Below are 17,515 nucleotides of genomic sequence, written 5' to 3'. Positions count from 1 at the left end.
GTAGTCCCAGCTACTCGGGAGGCTGAGGCAGGAGAATGGCGTAAACCCGGGAGGCGGAGCTTGCAGTGAGCTGAGATCCGGCCACCGCACTCCAGCGAGGGTGACAGAGCCAGACTCCGTCTCAAAAAAAAAAAAAAAAAGAAGCCAAATATCTAACAATCTGAAGAATACTACATTTAACCAGTATAATGGACATCAGAGGGCTTTAAATATGTTTATGGCTGGGTGCGGTGACTCACGCCTGTAATCCCAGCACTTTGGGAGGCTGAGGCAGAATGTCAGGAGTTTGAGACCAGCCTGGCCAACATGGTAAAACCCTATCTCTATTAAAATTACACAAATTAGCCGGGCTTGGTGACCGGCGCCTGTAATCCCAGCTACTTAGGAGGCTGAGGCAGGTGAATCACTTGGAACTGGGAGGTGGAGGCTGCAGTGAGCCAAGATCATGCTGTTGCACTCTAGCCTGGGCAACAGAACAAGACTCCATCTCAAAAGAGAAAAAAAAATATTTATTTTCCAGAGAGCGAAAGACCTGTGGCCTTTTGGAAGAAAATATCAGTTCCATGTTTAATTATTAATAACATCTCTAATTTTTTGCTTTCTCATAAAATATCAGTGGTATACAGTCAACTTCTTCAGACTCTGGTGAGAATTAAATGAGATAGTATGAAGGCACATAAAAAGAATTTACATTCCTTTTCCTTGTAATCCCAATCTATCCTATTAAAAAAACTTACAGGTATTAATGTTAAAATGAGTCACTGGCATGTCATTATATTGTGGTAAAGACTAGTTGAATTTATCAGCAAAAAGCCACCAGAGAAACAATGATGATGTGTTTTCTATTCTAATTTATGTAGATCTCTATTCCTTTTACAAACTACACATTATATAGGTTACAAAATCTTTTACTGAAAAATCTTCAGAATCATGCATGAGATGAAAATATTTATTGCCTCTTTCTTGATGTTAGCTAGAAGCAATGCTTTTTTTTTTTTTTTTTCTACCACCTGAGTGACCTGACACCGGTTATCTTATGTGAAAATTGATTTTTATTTCCCTTGCCAGGAGAGCTCACATGGTTTGGATTCTAACTTCAATTTGGTCAGTAATAAATTGCCCAAGCCACATGGGCCTCCCCTACTTTATGAGAATCTCTTCTCAACAGGGCTGTTCTGGGACTGTGGGCTTGGATTGGGATGTATTTTGGGGGTAAGCGCTGAGGGAAGTTGGTCAAAAGCTCATTTTGAATAAGCTCCATGCCATCGGATTCTGAAAAGCTTCATGTTTCATTGGGCCTTCAAGGAGATTTGTGTAGAGCAGGGTCTGGGGCCCAATTCCAAGCTTGCCAGGGAGGTAGACTAGAAATTACCAAGGATCTCCACCCCAACTCACTGACTTTTGATGTGTAAGAGCACAAAAGCTCACCAGAGCCTCCCTCCCAGAGATGCTAGGATGTGGAGCAGCCTTTCCCCAGGTGTGAAGCCACAAAGTGGGAAGCATCTTTGACTTGGCTCCTGTCCCTCTATGCCCACATATCCTTGATCTTGCCAAGACCCATCCATTCAACTTCGTTATCTCAGGGATTATCCCGCTCTCTTCCTGGTGCCACTGTTCCGGTCAGATCTTCATCATTTCCCACCTGAAGTATTGCAGCAGCCTCCTAACTGGTCCTCCTTCCTCAACTGCACCCAACACCCTCCTTCCCACCCCCCACTATCCATTCTTTTTTGTTTTTTTTTTGAGATGGAGTCTTGCTCTGTTGCCCAGGCTGGAGTGCAGTGGTGTGATCTCAGCTCACCACAACCTCTGCCTCTCAGGTTCAAGCGATTCTTCTGCCTCAGCCTCCCGAGTAGCTGGGACTACAGGCGTGCACCAACACGCCTGGCTAATTTTTGCATTTTTAGTAGAGATGGGTTTTCACCGTATTGACCAGGCTAGTCTTGAACTCCTGACCTTGTGATCCGCCTGCCTTGGCCTCCCAAAGCCACCATCCATTTTTTATACAAGTTTCCCAGAGTGCTATTTTTAAAAATAAAAATATGATCAAGTCCTTTATTTCTTAAATGTCTTCACTGGCTCCCTAATCATTTACAAGATAATATATATATAATGACTAAACTCCTTAGCATGTGCATAGATAGAATATATTCTCTAATATTCCTTAATTCTTCCTTTAGTTCCTTCTTTGGTCCCCTTTCCTTTCACTGCAGGATCTACATCTTACTATTTACTTACCTGTTTCCACCATGGTAAACTTTTTAAGAGCAGAGAATTTTTTCAGATGACACTCCTATGGCTAGGACGTAGCATGGTGCTTGGCATCCAATGAACAGAAACGCAGAAGAATAGTCATTAGCACTTAATTTTAATTAAAATCAACAGTTCAGGAGAAGATAAGGACCAGAATAGTGTTTAATATCAACTTCTGAGAAATCACATTTACAGAAAAGAAATAAAACAGGCCAGCAGAAGTCCAAAAAAGATGCAGCTTACATTATTGCACTTGGATGAAATATGCTAAATTTAGAGTAGCATGATATTCAGGCCAGGCCAGGGGAGAAAGAGACAAATGGAGAGGATGAACCTCCAGGTAGTATTTATTCTGGATTCCAAACTCTCCTGCAGCCTAAACCGTATTTAGTCTATTGGAAACATTCAGCAAGCTCTTTACAAAAATGACTGCAGTATCTTCAACACATTTGAGTTGCACTCATATTTTGTTACAGTCACGTGCAAGTTTAACAGCTCTACCTCACAAAACGGGACATCTGTGACACCAGAACCTCCCTGTGCCCAAGGTCATGGACAGGAGGGGTAGGGAGTGAATTTCTACTTTATGCATATTTTAGGGAACAATACTGTGCTATCATTTACCCTTCTGAGCAATCTTGATTTTGGTCATTTATAATTAGAACATGAGAAAAAGTGACAGTGAATACAAATCAGTACTAACCGAAGTCCGAGGCTGGTACTAGAAAATAAAACAAAATTTTAAAAAAAGTCCCTTGCCACATTCACAAAGGTGGCAATAACTGTATATATAAGAAAAAGGCTGTAAACTTATAGAAAAGATAAACTCTGACTTCTAAACAAATTACAAAATTGATTTTGCCTTTATCCTTGAGTGTAATACAGAAAAATGTAAACCTATAGACCTAGTTACCAAAAGACACTTATCCTCCTCAGCCCAGTTATGAACTTAAAGTTTGGCCTGAGCTAGTTTGATCTTCAAGTTTTCTCCAAGTTTGTCCATGAACTCAAATGTATTCAAGTAGTCAGAACGTTGTACACTAACGGGGAGGAAAAAAAAGAAAATTTAGTTTGTCTCTGATATGGTAGCAGGTAGCGGTAAAGTCCTAGAAATGCTACTTAAAATAGTATTCTCTTTGTTTCTGGAAGAAAACGCATTCATGTTAGTAAGCTACAAAATTTATAGACAATGACTATGTTCAAGGTTCCTGGGGCTGACCCAGGCTCAGTACTCAGGCTCTCTAGGCAACCTGCAGTAGAGACTCATCCACACATACTCAGTTAGGTTTCTTGCTATGTAGCTTTGGGGGTGAAATTATCACGGAGTTTCAGTTCAGACTAATGCTGCTGAGACCACAATCATCCCACTTCTTCCTCATTCTTAAACATAACAAAACTTATTCAGGGCATAGCCAAACCTTTACCCACCTTCCCACAAACTGTTACATGTCCTTAAAAAAGGATATAATGTTATTATTTCTATCAGTGTCTTAAGGAAAACAAAAACGGGCCAGGCCTGGTGGCTAACACCTATAATCCCAGCACTTTGGGAGGCCAAGGCGGGCAGATCACAAGGTCAAGAGATGGAGACCATCCTGGCTAACAGTGAAACCCCGTCTCTACTAAAAATACAAAAAAAAAAAAAAAAAAAAAAAATTAGTTGGGCGTGGTGGTACGCAACTGTAGTCCCAGCTACTTGGGAGGCTGAGGCAGGAGAATCGCTTGAACCCGGGAGGCAGAGGTTGCAGTGAGCTGAGATCATGCCACTGCACTCCAGCCTGGGTGGAGCGAGACTCTGTCTCAATAGAAAAATAAAGGAAAAACAAAAGACAATGGACTGGATAACATAATCCTGCTGACAGGTGCCTATTAAATAGGCTACAAAGGTATTCCACTGATAAGACCATTTCAAACACTGCAATCTTGCTGAAAATTTAATTAAGAAACATGCAGTGATCAAGTATATCCCCATTATGGGGTATACTGACCCTACCTGGGACCTCTGTGGATGCACTGGTTGAGATATGGAGCCAATCCCTCCAGGATACTGGCTACCATGTTCTCAGAAAAATGCTCAGTAAACATATGGGCTGTCAAATATTTGCCCAAATATTGGTTACAGATACTTAAGGGACTATGATCAATTGCACACCTTAAACTTGTGCTGCTCACTTTTCTCATCGGTAAGTTAAAGAAAATAAAGGTGTAGAATAAAATAGCCTCTGAAGTACCTTTGTTTCTATTTGTCTATAATCTGCTTCTTAAAATTAAATAGAACCTTTTCATTCAATGATTGTCAACTAGATAGGATGTCAGCAAATTACAGCCCAGCACATGAACCAAATCGAGCCTGGTTTCGAACATAAGAGTTTGATTGGGGTGTTGCCACACCATTTGATTCTGTATTGTCTATGACTGCTGTTCTGCTACAATGGCAGAGGCAAAGTTGAGTAGTTGTATAGTTGCAAAAAGACTGTATGTCCTACAAAGCCTAAAACGTTTACTATCTGACAATTTACAGATAATATCTGCTGACTCCTGAACTAGATGATGAATAACAATTTATGTAATTCCAGAAAGCACTGATGCTCTGAGTCCAATGAGGATAAGTGTTAATTTGACCACAGACACTAGGGCATCTTATACTTACTTGGGTAAACCTTTAATGCAAGCGGCCAAGTCCTTGGTCATGAAGCCAGCCTCAATTGTCTCAATACAGACTTCTTCCAAAGCATTTGCAAAGAAGGCAAGTTCTTTATTGTTATCAAGCTTTGCTCTGTGGGCTAACCCTCTGGTCCAGGCAAAAATGGAAGCTAAAAGGGGGGAAAAATACCCAACACTCCCATCATTCTAGTTACAGAGGTTTCCAAATGTCTCATAGTTCCCAAAAACAGAATAGTTTTTTGTTTAGGTGACAGACTTCTTTAGATACTAACAACATGGGCCAGAAGTTTTAGGAAAGTTAGAAATATTTTACCAAACAGAAACTTTAAGAAAACACATTTTCATGTCATGGTACTAGTGCTTGAAACTTAAGGCATTTTCTAATTTGAAAAAGGCCACATTCTTTTCTATCTCTTGTCTATATTGGTCTCCTTTTTCCAGGCTGTAATCTCTTTTTAAAGTGCTATCTTTGAAACTGGTTGAAAGGATCTATCCATGTGACTTTTAGATTTGTAGCCTTATGTGACATTTCACTGCACCACGGGTAAAGGAAAATGCTTGTTGATAATTCTTCTCTGTAACCTATGTTCTCCCACAAAACAGAAAAGCATATATTGTATATTTTAAGAAGCATATTCAAATAGATCTTATTAGTAGAACAGATCAGCTACTTAGTGATGACTTTGCACACAAAACACTGAGCAGGCAAGGCAACACATCTGAGCTGCTTTGGAGATATCCTCTGGAGAGCACTCTCTGGTGAGAAATCAATGTAAACACCATCTTACCAATGGGATTGGTGGACGTCTCCTGTCCTTTCTGGTACATGCGGTAGTGACGGGTTACAGTCCCGTGGGCAGCCTCTGCTTCTACTGTCTTGCCATCTGGACAAACCAGCACACTGGTCATCATGCCGAGAGAGCCATACCCTGTAAGTAGCAGAGCATGAAGCATTGGGTCCAACTGCATGAAGAGCACTGAGTCTCTCAGAAATGAGAACATGAATGACTCTATCTTGATAGGTCTTGGTAAGCAAAGTAAACATGAGCACATGGAATCACCAATAATTCTGCCTTTCAGAAGGCAGGATCCCTGTTCCAGATGTCAGAGCCAATGGATCTGGAAAGGCTGCATTTTCCCCTCACTTATCTCAGGGGTACCTACTCCTTGATGGAGGGCTCAGGGTCCAACTGCCTGCATTCCACTCTAGTTCTATGACTTCATAGCTATTGTGGCTCAATTTTCTTATCTGTAAAATGGGAGTAATAACAGCACCTACTTCACTAGGTTGCTGTGGGATTAGATAAATATACATATATTCATAAATACATATGAAAACTATATATATATATATATATATATATTCCTTAGAATAGTACTGGACACAGTGAGAGCTCAATCTATTACTATTATTCTTATGTGCAATGCTCTGCTGTTCTGGGGAAATAAAGATGGATGAGAGCTGTCTCCTACCCTCAAGCTGCTCATACACTTGCTGGGACTGGGAAGAGAAGGCAGGTAAACACAGGATCGGTTTGATCCAAGAACATCCCAGTTGCCCTTTCTTGCTCTCTTTCATACCCTCAATACAACAATTCTCTTCTGTAATTTCTTATTGAAAGAACCACATTACAACTCTTATATCTATATAATTGATTTTCTTATTTTCTCCATTTTTGCTACCTCCCAACATCAACTGTGAAGTTAATAATCAACCATGGAGTCATCACAAAGCAACAACACTCCTTCCCCTGTTGCATTCAGTACAAATGATTGTGAGGATGTAGAGAAACAGAAGCAGGGTAAGGAGAATTGTGTAACTCATTTATCTGACATAAAAGTTAACTTTAACCAGGTTGATCTACTGATTTTCAAACTGAGAGGAGATGCTTAACACTGATAAGAGAATGAAAAAGTAGTACTTCTTGGGAAAAACAAACATAATTAAAGTTAACAAACATTCATCTGGGGAGATTCAAGTTCACACAGCTACCATGGGCAACTGAAACTGAAGGGCAACTTGGCGCTGAGGAAACCAGGTGCTGTGTTTCTGTTGATTTGGTCCTTACCCCATGCATGAAACTTCTCCTGGAATTTCTGTAAACAGTCCTAGGGTTCTTTGCTCAATTTATTTGTGTATAAGCTAAGTAGTAAACAAAAACCCTTGTATTTTGTCGTTGTTGTTGAGACAAGAGTCCTGCTTTGTTGCCCAGACTGCATCTCAGCTCACTGCAACCTCTGCTTCCCAGGTTCAAGAAATTCTCATGCTTCTGCCACCTGAGTGGCTGGGACTATAGGCATGTGACTGCACCTGGCTAATTTTGTTTTTGTTTTTTTTTTTAAAGTAGAGATTGAATTTTGCTATGTTGGCCAGGCTGGTCTCGAACTCCTGGCCTCAAGTGATCCACTGCCTTGGCCTCTCAAAGTGTTGGGATTACAGGCATGAGCCACTGTGCCCGGCCAAACACATTTGTTTTATATTGTACTAGAACAGCAGCTGGCAGAGGGACATGAGTAGTAGGTCCTGCTGCTAGATAAATGAGCTTTGCAGGCACCAAAGCTTGGTTATGACATGATCAGGCTCCTCACTTTATCCCTCCTTGCCTGAGTGCCCTGGTTTTTTACATTTTCACCAAAGGACAAGGAGGGCAGGGAAAGGGAGTGATTTTTCAGATCAGGTAGGCTTTAAAACTTCAAGTGGGGAAAAAGGTTACGAGAGAAACTGTGTTAACATCTAAGGCTGGAGCCAAGAGTGTCAATCCACTCATTTACTTCCCATGTGGTCCTGAGTAAATCACTTCTCTACTCTGAGCTTCATTTCCTTAGCTGTCAGATAAGACAGTGGACCTGGAGTTTTAACATTCCATGATTTTACAACAAAGGACTATAAAACTCCCCTCCCCAAATTAGAGAACTACCCTGGAATGACCCAGTTCTTACAGGCCAGGCTCCACCTCCGTACCTTGGGCCACAGAATCCGACTGCACGTCACCATCATAGTTTTTACAGGCCCAGATGAAGCCTCCCTCTGATTTCATAGCTTGGGCCACCATGTCATCAATGAGCCTATGCTCATACCAGATCTTTTGGGCTTCAAATTGGGACTTGTACTGCCTAGGAAATAAGAGAGAAAAGAGAATAATAATAAAATTGATTTTGTCACGGATATCATCTGTTTGTCCCAAAGAGAAGATAGGACACACAAGAAGCAGCATATATTTTAGTAGAAGCAGCAGAAACTCGGGAATCTGACAGATATTGGCTGAAATCCCAGCCCAACCATTTTCTAGCTGTAAAACTCAATTTGACCATCTGTAAGAACAATTTTACCCACCTTGCAGGGAAGCTGTGAGAATTAAGTGAGACAGTAGAGTATCCCAATGACTACTTCACTTTTCAGTTTTCATTATACTATAGATCAGATTCTTGAGATTCAGCTTATTTTAAAAATGTATTTTTGAAAAGGCTGTTCTACTGCTTGGTGTCATTCAGGAAACTAAAACATATTCTGGACAGTTTCTGGGCTTGGTATAGATGGGCAGCAGGAGGAGGAATCAAAATGACTCAGGAACATTTTGGCCTGAACACTTGCACCTAAAGAGACTTACGCCAGTCTTAAATATTAACACATGCTCACCTCCTGTGCTGTGGAAGCCAGTGTTGTTATAAACTTAGACTTAAGCTCAAATGACTCCACTAAAACAGAGTTTTAAATTCTAACAATGGGCTTCAGAAAGAATGGAAATGGGTCTGACGTAGAAACTCCCACATGAAAAATTAGAACTTCCTATCACTAACAGGGTACTTTTATTTAAACATTAAAGAACCTGGCTCTGAAAAAAATTCATGTGGGGCCCTTATTTAAGAACATGTTTATTTTCTAAAAGCAACTCTGAGTGGTTTTGTTTCATTCCTGCTAAACCTCAGCTTTGCCCTTATCTTTAAGAGACAGTGATGATTTTCACTCAATTTCCCTAGAATCATAGGGGCAGGGAGATACATACTCTATATGACAAATGTCAGCTTACTTGAGAATAAGGAAAATGTTAAAAAAGAACTATAGTTACTTGTCATATATCTCCTGAAAGATGTCTTTAAAACGCCCATCATATTTCTTCAGAATAGTGTTTTTGGTGCTCAGATACAAAGGCCAACCCTTAGACAGAGCCATTTGGAAGGAACTGTGTGCAAAATCTTCAATTGACTTATCTTGATTATACATCCCCATGGCAACACCACCACCCTCTGTAGAGGAGAAACCAATGAGAGGAAAAAAAGGGAGAAGAATAAATGTAGTGTAGTTGTAATAAGGCTAAAGTTACCTATCACAACCAAATGACCTACTTCTCAGCTCTCACATCTGAGACTAGACTTCAGAAGTCCCAGACAGGTTTCCAACCTGAATATTCTACAAATTTCTGAGGCATATAATGAGTTAAAAGCCAGTTCTAGATAAGGACATTCTAACTTGCTTTGGAAGTACAATAGAAATGAAAAAACGTAGTCTTTAAAATCCTGAAGATGCAGACATACCAAAAACTGGTATGAAGCAGAAATACATGTAAGAAAAGGCAAATAATTTTGAAACTTCTTTTACATACTGATATGGTTTGGGTATTTGTCCCTTCCAAATCTCATGTTGAAATGTGATTCCCAATGTTGGAGGTGGGGCCCGGTGGGAGGTGATTGGAACATGGGGTTGGATCTCTTACGCATGGCTTAGCACCATCCCCTTTGGTGATTATGTGAGTTCTTGCTCAGTTAATTCACTTGAAATTTGGTTGTTTAAAAGAGTCTGGGGACCTCCCCCTTCTCTTTCTCTTGCTATGTGATACACCTATTGTCTGTTCACCTTCTGCCAAGATTGGAAGCTTCCTGAGGCCCTCACCAGGAACAGGTGTGGAAGCCAGGCTTGCATAGCCTGCAGAACCATGAGCCAATTAAACCTCTTTTCTTTATAACTTATGCAGCCTCAGGTACTTCTTTATAGCAACGCAAGAATGGACAAACATACCTACCTTTACAATTCCCAACATATATTTTAAACTTTAGGGGTACACTCAATCCTCAGTTATTGAGAAAAACTTGCATTTCAAATACTGAATGAAAATTCTTATAATCTCCTGGAGGATATGGAGCACTCCTAGTGTAGTTGGTAGAAATAAGTAGAAATAATTATGCTACATGTAATCACCATGTTTTACAACTCTTATTGAACTCTGTTATTAAAGATAGAACTTGAATCCATGCCAACGCTCAGGGTTAACTTGGGTTCAGGGTGAAAGGTGCTGAAACCTGCAGAACCAGATTCCAGTAAACGATATTATTTGGAAGAGGCAAGAAAAACAAAAGCTAGGTGAGTGTTGGGGTTTTTTTGTTTGTGTTAGTGCTTTCAACAACTTCAATAGTGAAGGAAAAGGGCCCACTAATTGTTTCAACAACTTTTGGGTGGGATTTGCCATCAAAGGGAGCAGGGTAGCTGGGAAAGAAAAGGCAAAAAAGCAAATGTTCCACTTTCACAGGATAAATACCCAGAAGGACAAGAAGAAAACTTCAGCAAATACATAATGCAACCTCTTCCAGATACAAACCCTATCACAGCAAAGGGCAGGATTATATGCCAGGTGATTTGAGAATATTAATATTTAATGTATATAATTCACGCACAATAGATTCCTGCCAATCTTCTCTCTGTGCTTTAAGATAAATGCATAATTATCTCCTTGTCTTTGCCTAAAGGCATTTCCAATTAAGTGGCTAACCCTTTTGTGCCTTTAATCATGCCACAGGAAGGCATGGAAGCAAATTACTTTTTTATGTCAGCTTTCGGGTTTTGCAAAAACACTGTAGATTCAGATTATATTTTTAGGCAGCCACATAACTAACTTTAAAAAAGCAATAAAAATGTTATCTAAATCATTTGTAAAAAAAAAAAAAGATGAAGCTTATGCTACAGTCATACATACCTTCAAAGTTATGTATCAGGTATGTCACCTTTTGGGTTCCGTCACTTGGTGTGTAGGTTATCTCTACTTTTCCAGGGCCAGGAACAACAAAATCAGTTGCTCTGTACTATGTAGGGGGGAAAAAGGTATAAAGAAAAAAAAAATACCCTAGCAGGAATTATAAGGAAAATATTCACACAATATAGACCTAGAAGACACCTAGACAAATAGGGCAGTATGTCAAACTTCTTTTTTTTTTTTAGGAGATGTGGATGAAGAGGTCCAGAAGTTCCCCCAAATCAATAAATATTTATTAGGTGCCTATATGATGTACAGGAAAGTTTTCTGAGCACTGATCTGGAGAGGACAGAGAATAACATAAGCCACTTTCCTTTAGGAAGTTTACAACCCAATAAAGACATATACAAGTGAAAAGCAATATAAGAGCTTTCAAATGCTAAAAGAGGGTATAGACCCCCCCCCCAAAAAAAAAAGACTATAGGATGACAGAAGAAAAGAGGTGACCATGGCATGGAAGCCAGGGAAGTCTCCCTAGAGGGTGATGATAACAATACTAGTTGTAATACTGAGGTAGTTAATGCTTTGTCCTTACTCTATGCCAGATGCTTTAAGTGCTTAACTTGTATCATCTCATTTGATTCTTACATCAGCCTTACAAGGAAGGAACTATGATATAGTACAAATACTGCATCCAGGGTCAAAGGACTTGAGGTCTGGTCCTTACTTAGGCCATCGGAGTTCGGTCTCTCATGGTATCATTGTTACTAGTGTTATAGGACTTGTTCATATGGAGCAATCAAATCATTCTGGGAGCAGCTACAATGGGATGATGATGATTTTTAGGAAAGGGCTGTTCAAGGACAGACACCTCCCTTATGGGCCTCAGCTACTGAGTGGAATAATATGCCTGGCATATACTAGACATCCAGAAGTCTTTGCTGCATTGTATCTTCTTCAATGACTTGAATCAGATACTTGCAGAGTTAGGTACCAGCAGGTGCTGGCCATATCTATATGTGTACAGAAATACTAATAACAGGCTGGGCGCGGTGGGTCACGCCTGTAATCCCAGCACTTTGGGAGGCCGAGGCGGGCGGATCACAAGCTCAGCAGATCAAGACCATCCTGGCTAACACGGTGAAACCCCGTCTCTACTAAAAATACAAAAAATTAGCTGGGTGTGGTGGTGGGCGCCTGTAGTCCCAGCTACTCAGGAGGCTGAGGCAGGAGAATGGTGTGAACCCAGGAGGCGGAGCTTGCAGTGAGCCGAGATCGTGCCACTGCACTCCTGCACTCCTGCACTCCTGCACTCCTGCCTGGGCGACAGAGCAAGACTCCGTCTCGGGAAAAAAAAAAAAAAAAAAAAGGAATACTAAATACAGTTGGTAGAAGAACAGCTAACAATGAAGATTAAATACCTACTTTACACAGAAAATTGTTGACATATAAAGTCTGTAAAGTAAATATGAGTGGTAATTTATTACTATTTCTGAAAAGGGAGAAACTGAGGCACTAAAGCACTATAAATGCATTGTATAGGTTTATGTATATTTAAACAGTCTGTGAATCAACCTGAGGTTTGAAATTCTCTTTCTGGACTTTAATAAATGCAATGGCCATTTTTACAAATATTTTGATGCCAAAATAATTAAAAACAAAATAAAACAAAACAAAAACAAAGGAAGGCCGGGCGTGGTGGCTCACGCCTGTAATCCCAGCACTTTGGGAGGCAGAGTCAGGCAGATCACGAGGTCAGGAGTTTGAGACCAGCTTGACCAACATGGTGAAACCCCGTCCCTACTAAAAACACAAAAATTTGCCAGGTGTGGTGGCTGGTGCCTGTAATCCCCAGCTACTTAGCAGGCTGAGGCAGGAGAATTGCTTAACCCAGGAGGCGGAGCTTGTAGTGAGTCAAGATCACCCCACTGTACTCCAGCCTGGGCGACAGAGCGAGACTGTCTCAAAAACAAAACACAAAAAGGATACACACACAAAAAAGGCACGACTGAGCCCGAAAGAATCTAGGGTGACGTTTGCAAGATTAGCGAGTTTGCACCACTGCCATCTACCTTCCCTTGCCTGGGCCCCTGGGAGCTACTTCTGAAGGCTCTGGCCAGGATGAAAGGATAGTTTTAGCCACAGGGTGGAAGAAAGTTAACTGATCCCTCAAGGACTAAACTGTTTACCCTCAACACACTGTTTTCAGTGATGGCTACATTAAAACCTCTGGGTTTCAACATCAGAGATTCCTGTTTTTAAGGTCCTTTTAAGACATAAACTACTTTCTGTGAAAGTCTGAAACCTCAGTTTCAACACTGAACTTTGATTTTGTTTACTTGGCAGTTTTTTGCTTAATTTGGCAACAAGCCTACTGGTACAGAAGTAAAGAAGCAATACTGTTTTTCCAGGCAGGAAGGAATGCTTTAGTAAGGCTGCTTTCAACTACCGAGTCAGTTTTTTTTTTTTCTTTTTCTTTTTTGAGATAGGGTCTTGCTCTGTTGTGCAGGCAGTGGTGTGATCATAGCTCATAGCTGTAACCTTCAGCTCCTGGGCTTACGGGATCCTCAGGCCTCAGCCTCCCAAATAGCTGGGACTATAGGCACATGCCACTCCACTCAGCTTTGCCTACTCACTTTAAATATGAATAAACAACAAAACTGGCTCTTCCATGAGCAATTGATGTAATTATTGAAATACTTTTCATTTTTGTAGAGACAGGGTTCTGCTCTATTGTCCAGGCTAGTCTCAAACTCCTGGCCTCAAGCAGTCCTTCCAACTTGGCCTCCACAGTGCTAGGATTACAGATGTGAACGATGGTACCCGGGCAGTTTTTTCTTTTATGCATGATGGGATCATGTTTAATACAATCTTTGGGCCGGGCGCGGTGGCTCAAGCCTGTAATCCCAGCACTTTGGGAGGCCGAGACCGGCGGATCACGAGGTCAGGAGATCGAGACCATCCTGGCTAACATGGTGAAACCCCGTCTCTACTAAAAAATACAAAAAACTAGCCGGGCGAGGTGGCAGGCGCCTGTAGTCCCAGCTACTCGGGAGGCTGAGGCAGGAGAATGGCGTAAACCCAGGAGGCGGAGCTTGCAGTGAGCTGAGATCTGGCCACTGCACTCCAGCCCGGGAGACAGAGCGAGACTCCGTCTCAAAAAAAAAAAAAAAAATACAATCTTTGGTGGTTCTCAAGTTTGCATATTAGATTCACCTGGGGAGCTTTAACATGACTAAACCCCATGGAATTCAGATTTCAATTTGTGTAGGGTGGTACTCAACATTGGAACTAAAACAAAGAAACAAATCAAGCAAAGCAAAACAAAACCACCAAAAAAACTTGTAGGGGAATCCTATTGTGCAGCCAGTGTTGAAAACCACAGATCTGGGTGAACCATATGAAATTACAAACATAAAAATGGCAATATCCTATGGTATAACTGAATAAAAGGATAAAGGAAAAAAAAACAGTATGTTTGAAAAAATGTGTGTAAATATACAGTTATACATATATGCATTGATCAATTTTGTACCTTGTTTAATGGGTGTAGATACCAAAAGATAAGAATAAAGCACATATAAGTTGGAAAGTCTGGGCCATGAAAAAAGAACATGGAAAATCAAATTATTGCCAACATGACTTACTTGATCCCCGTAAGCATGACGACCTATGATGATAGGTTTTACCCATCCACTCACAAGCCGGGGGATATTTTTGCAGATAATGGCTTCTCTGAAGACTGTGCCACCCAGAATATTTCGTATGGTGCCATTTGGTGATTTCCACATTTGTTTCAACTTGAACTCCTCAACCCTTTTCTCATCAGGAGTGATAGTGGCACACTTGACACCAACATTGTACTTCTTTATAGCTTCTGCAGCATCCTTGGTGACCTGGTCGTTGGTGGCATCACGATTCTCTATGCCTAAATCATAGCTGGAAAGAGAAAAATTAGAAGCAAAATTTTTCAGACAAACGGATAGTTATAACCTATAACTGCAGTGATGGCATATAGAGCTCACTATGCAGAAAGTGAAGGCTTCAAGTATACCAAAATCTGCCAAGTTTTAGCATTAGCATACCCTAAACACAGAACATGGGTGCCAACTAAAAAGAGAACTAAGAGAGGCTAGACTGCTGGGCTGCCCCTCCTCTTGTAATGGGAAGCTGTCTATCAGGAAACTGAATGGAAACCATCAAACTCTGCCCTTTGCCTTCTGTTTTTCAACAGATAGAGGAAATAACGGCCTGGTTTCTCTCCATATAATTAGTATAATTAAGTGTAAGCCTAAGAGCCACCTTTTTCCCTTAGTAAATATTGTTCTTTAAAAATAAAAGGGGGTGGGAGGGCTTAAAGGATTTTTTGTATTTTGACATTAAAGTGGTAGGAGGTAAAGATGTGACAGTTGATGCCAAAAATGCTAATGGCTCCTTCATTAATGCCAGTCATAAAATTAGCCTTTCCCTAATTATTATTATTATTTTTTGAGACGAGTCTTGTTTTGCTGCCCAGGCTGGAGTGCAGTGGCATGATCTCGGCTCACTCAACCTCTGCCTCCTGGGTTCAAGTGATTCTCCCGCCTCAGCCTCCCAAGCCGCTGGGACTACAGGCATGCGCCACCATGCCCGGCTAATTATCTAATTCTTGAGCAAGTGCTTGTTCTGGAAACAAGCCTACAGTTTATTGGGTAAGTAATGGAATCATCATGGTTTTGTATATACCAGAGAGTTATAGCTTAATATACACCAACAGTAAGACTGCAGGTCATTCAGAGCTGAAAGAATGTTGGTTGTCCAGGGAACATAGAAAATGACTGCAAAGCTTTATTTGAAGCATGTAACAATTTGTTAAAATGCAAGAAAACAAAATAATGTAACAATGTATTCTGTTCTCCAAGGATTTAAAGAAAAGTTTTTCAGCTCTTAAAACTTGCTGAACTATTATGCCTCTAGATTTCTTTTTGGTTCCCTTATCTTCCTTTCTTAGATCTCCTACCCAACTCATGATGCAAACAAAGAGATAGTAATCTTGACTTATTTCCAGATAAAAAATAATTCCCAGCTGCTTCGACTTTAGATAATTCATATAAATCTAGCAAAGTCATGTCCTTTGTTATCTTCTTACACAGGAAATGCTGATCCAATCCCAACTCCAACAGGAGGTATGATCAGTAATTTTCAAGTTCCTAGGAACCGTTTCTCATGAGGAGAATCTACTATCAGCAAATTAGTAGATTTTTTGCTTGTCTTCTTAACATTTCTAACAAGATAAGAAAGGAAGGAACAAATTACTGGGACCACTGTCCAGCCTACATAAAACAAACTATCTGCTCCATTCTCCTCAAAAAGAACCACTGATAATCATAGCAATTTTGGAAAAATTTAAAACTTGTTTGAGCCTCCAAAAATTATCTAGTCTGCAGCTACCAACTTTTTTCCTCCTAGTCATAGTGACTCCCCTTTAAAACTCCTCATGATTCTACGCTAAAGAGGCTCAAAGCATCTTTGCAGCCATTATAAGGACAAGAACCCTGCCAGTTCACCTACTGTCATGTAAAGTCCTGAAACAGGGGTTCCTAAAATGCTGTTTTTTTAACCTAGTTGGAAGATGTTTTTATGCCTAATTTCTTACATGTTTGGTTGACTTCTGCAAGCATTTATATCTCACCATGATTTCAATATAGACATCAGCAGCTTAGGTTTAGAATAATTAAAAAGTATGTTTAATGACATTATGTGAATTAAATGTCTCCACTCAATCAGGTCCTTAGGACAAATTTTGATGACTAATTCTGGGCTGAGGCAAACACACTTAGAGTTGCCAATAGTTTGGCTGAAATGTGTTGCTCAATATTTTACTATGCCAGTCTTCAGCCACTTTACCCTTTAAAAAATTCTATCTCTACCTAAAGATAGAAAGAATAGAAGCAAGTTTATAAAAAACACGGCGAAAAAAATGAGAGAATTACATAGACTTTTGCATCTGTCCCCAAGCACTTTACACGCAGGGCAAAGAGACACAGGATTTAAGGGAACTTTTGCTGGAAAGGAGGGGTTCAATTAAATAACTTCATGAATTCTTTCTGCACTACAATTATATGAAAAGGGCAAAAGGTGAGGAATGAAAAGGAAACAGGTCCATTGACTAAGCAGAGTGATAGAAAATTGAGTTTGAAATGACAAAACTGTGTTAACTGCATTTAGTTTACTGTTTCTTACATCCTCTCTTATTTCCCTTTTCTCAATACATTGTACTACTCTTTGCCATTGCTTTATTACAAATAAAACCTTCACAGGAAACAGAAGGTTAGAAGAATCTGAAAATCATTCTTTCCCTTATAATTCTTGACTTTTAGATGATAAATCAAGTTTTTCTAGCAGTATGTTAAAATTAAAATAGAAGATTCATCTGAATATATTTAGGCTTAAAACAAACTTTATTCACAAAATATAGCTATATCTATATAAAAAAAGCTAACTTCACCTCAAAATAATTCAGATTACATTCTTTTTTTTTTCCCCCTATTTCTCCTTCCCTTTTCTTTTTCTTTTTTTTAAAGTGATGGGGTCTCACTCTGTTGCCCAGGTTGGACTTGAATTCCTGGCCTTGAGGGATCCTCCTGCCTCTCCCT

General features: G+C 40.2%; 1 protein-coding gene across 3 annotated transcripts in view; it reads right to left on the bottom strand.

Annotated features, from left to right (window-relative positions):
- Positions 1-2,347: 2,347 nt before the first annotated feature.
- Positions 2,348-17,515, bottom strand: part of IDH1 (isocitrate dehydrogenase 1 (NADP+), soluble) — a 30,182-nt gene continuing 15,014 nt past the window's right edge. For all 3 annotated transcript variants that reach the window (XM_011949829.1, XM_011949828.1, XM_011949830.1), the window contains 7 exons: positions 14,528-14,819; positions 10,884-10,989; positions 8,985-9,162; positions 7,880-8,031; positions 5,706-5,846; positions 4,904-5,066; positions 2,348-3,293 (listed from right to left, as the gene is read on the bottom strand). In XM_011949829.1, the coding sequence (XP_011805219.1) occupies positions 3,203-3,293; positions 4,904-5,066; positions 5,706-5,846; positions 7,880-8,031; positions 8,985-9,162; positions 10,884-10,989; positions 14,528-14,819 (1,123 nt within the window). In that variant the 3' untranslated portion in view covers positions 2,348-3,202. The remainder of the gene's footprint in view (positions 3,294-4,903; positions 5,067-5,705; positions 5,847-7,879; positions 8,032-8,984; positions 9,163-10,883; positions 10,990-14,527; positions 14,820-17,515) is intronic.

The sequence above is a fragment of the Colobus angolensis genome, unplaced genomic scaffold (assembly GCF_000951035.1).
Source record: "Colobus angolensis palliatus isolate OR3802 unplaced genomic scaffold, Cang.pa_1.0 Scaffold30, whole genome shotgun sequence".
Taxonomy (NCBI): domain Eukaryota; kingdom Metazoa; phylum Chordata; class Mammalia; order Primates; family Cercopithecidae; genus Colobus; species Colobus angolensis.
Note: the sequence above shows the minus strand (reverse complement) of the source record. Positions and strands in the feature narration are given on the sequence as shown.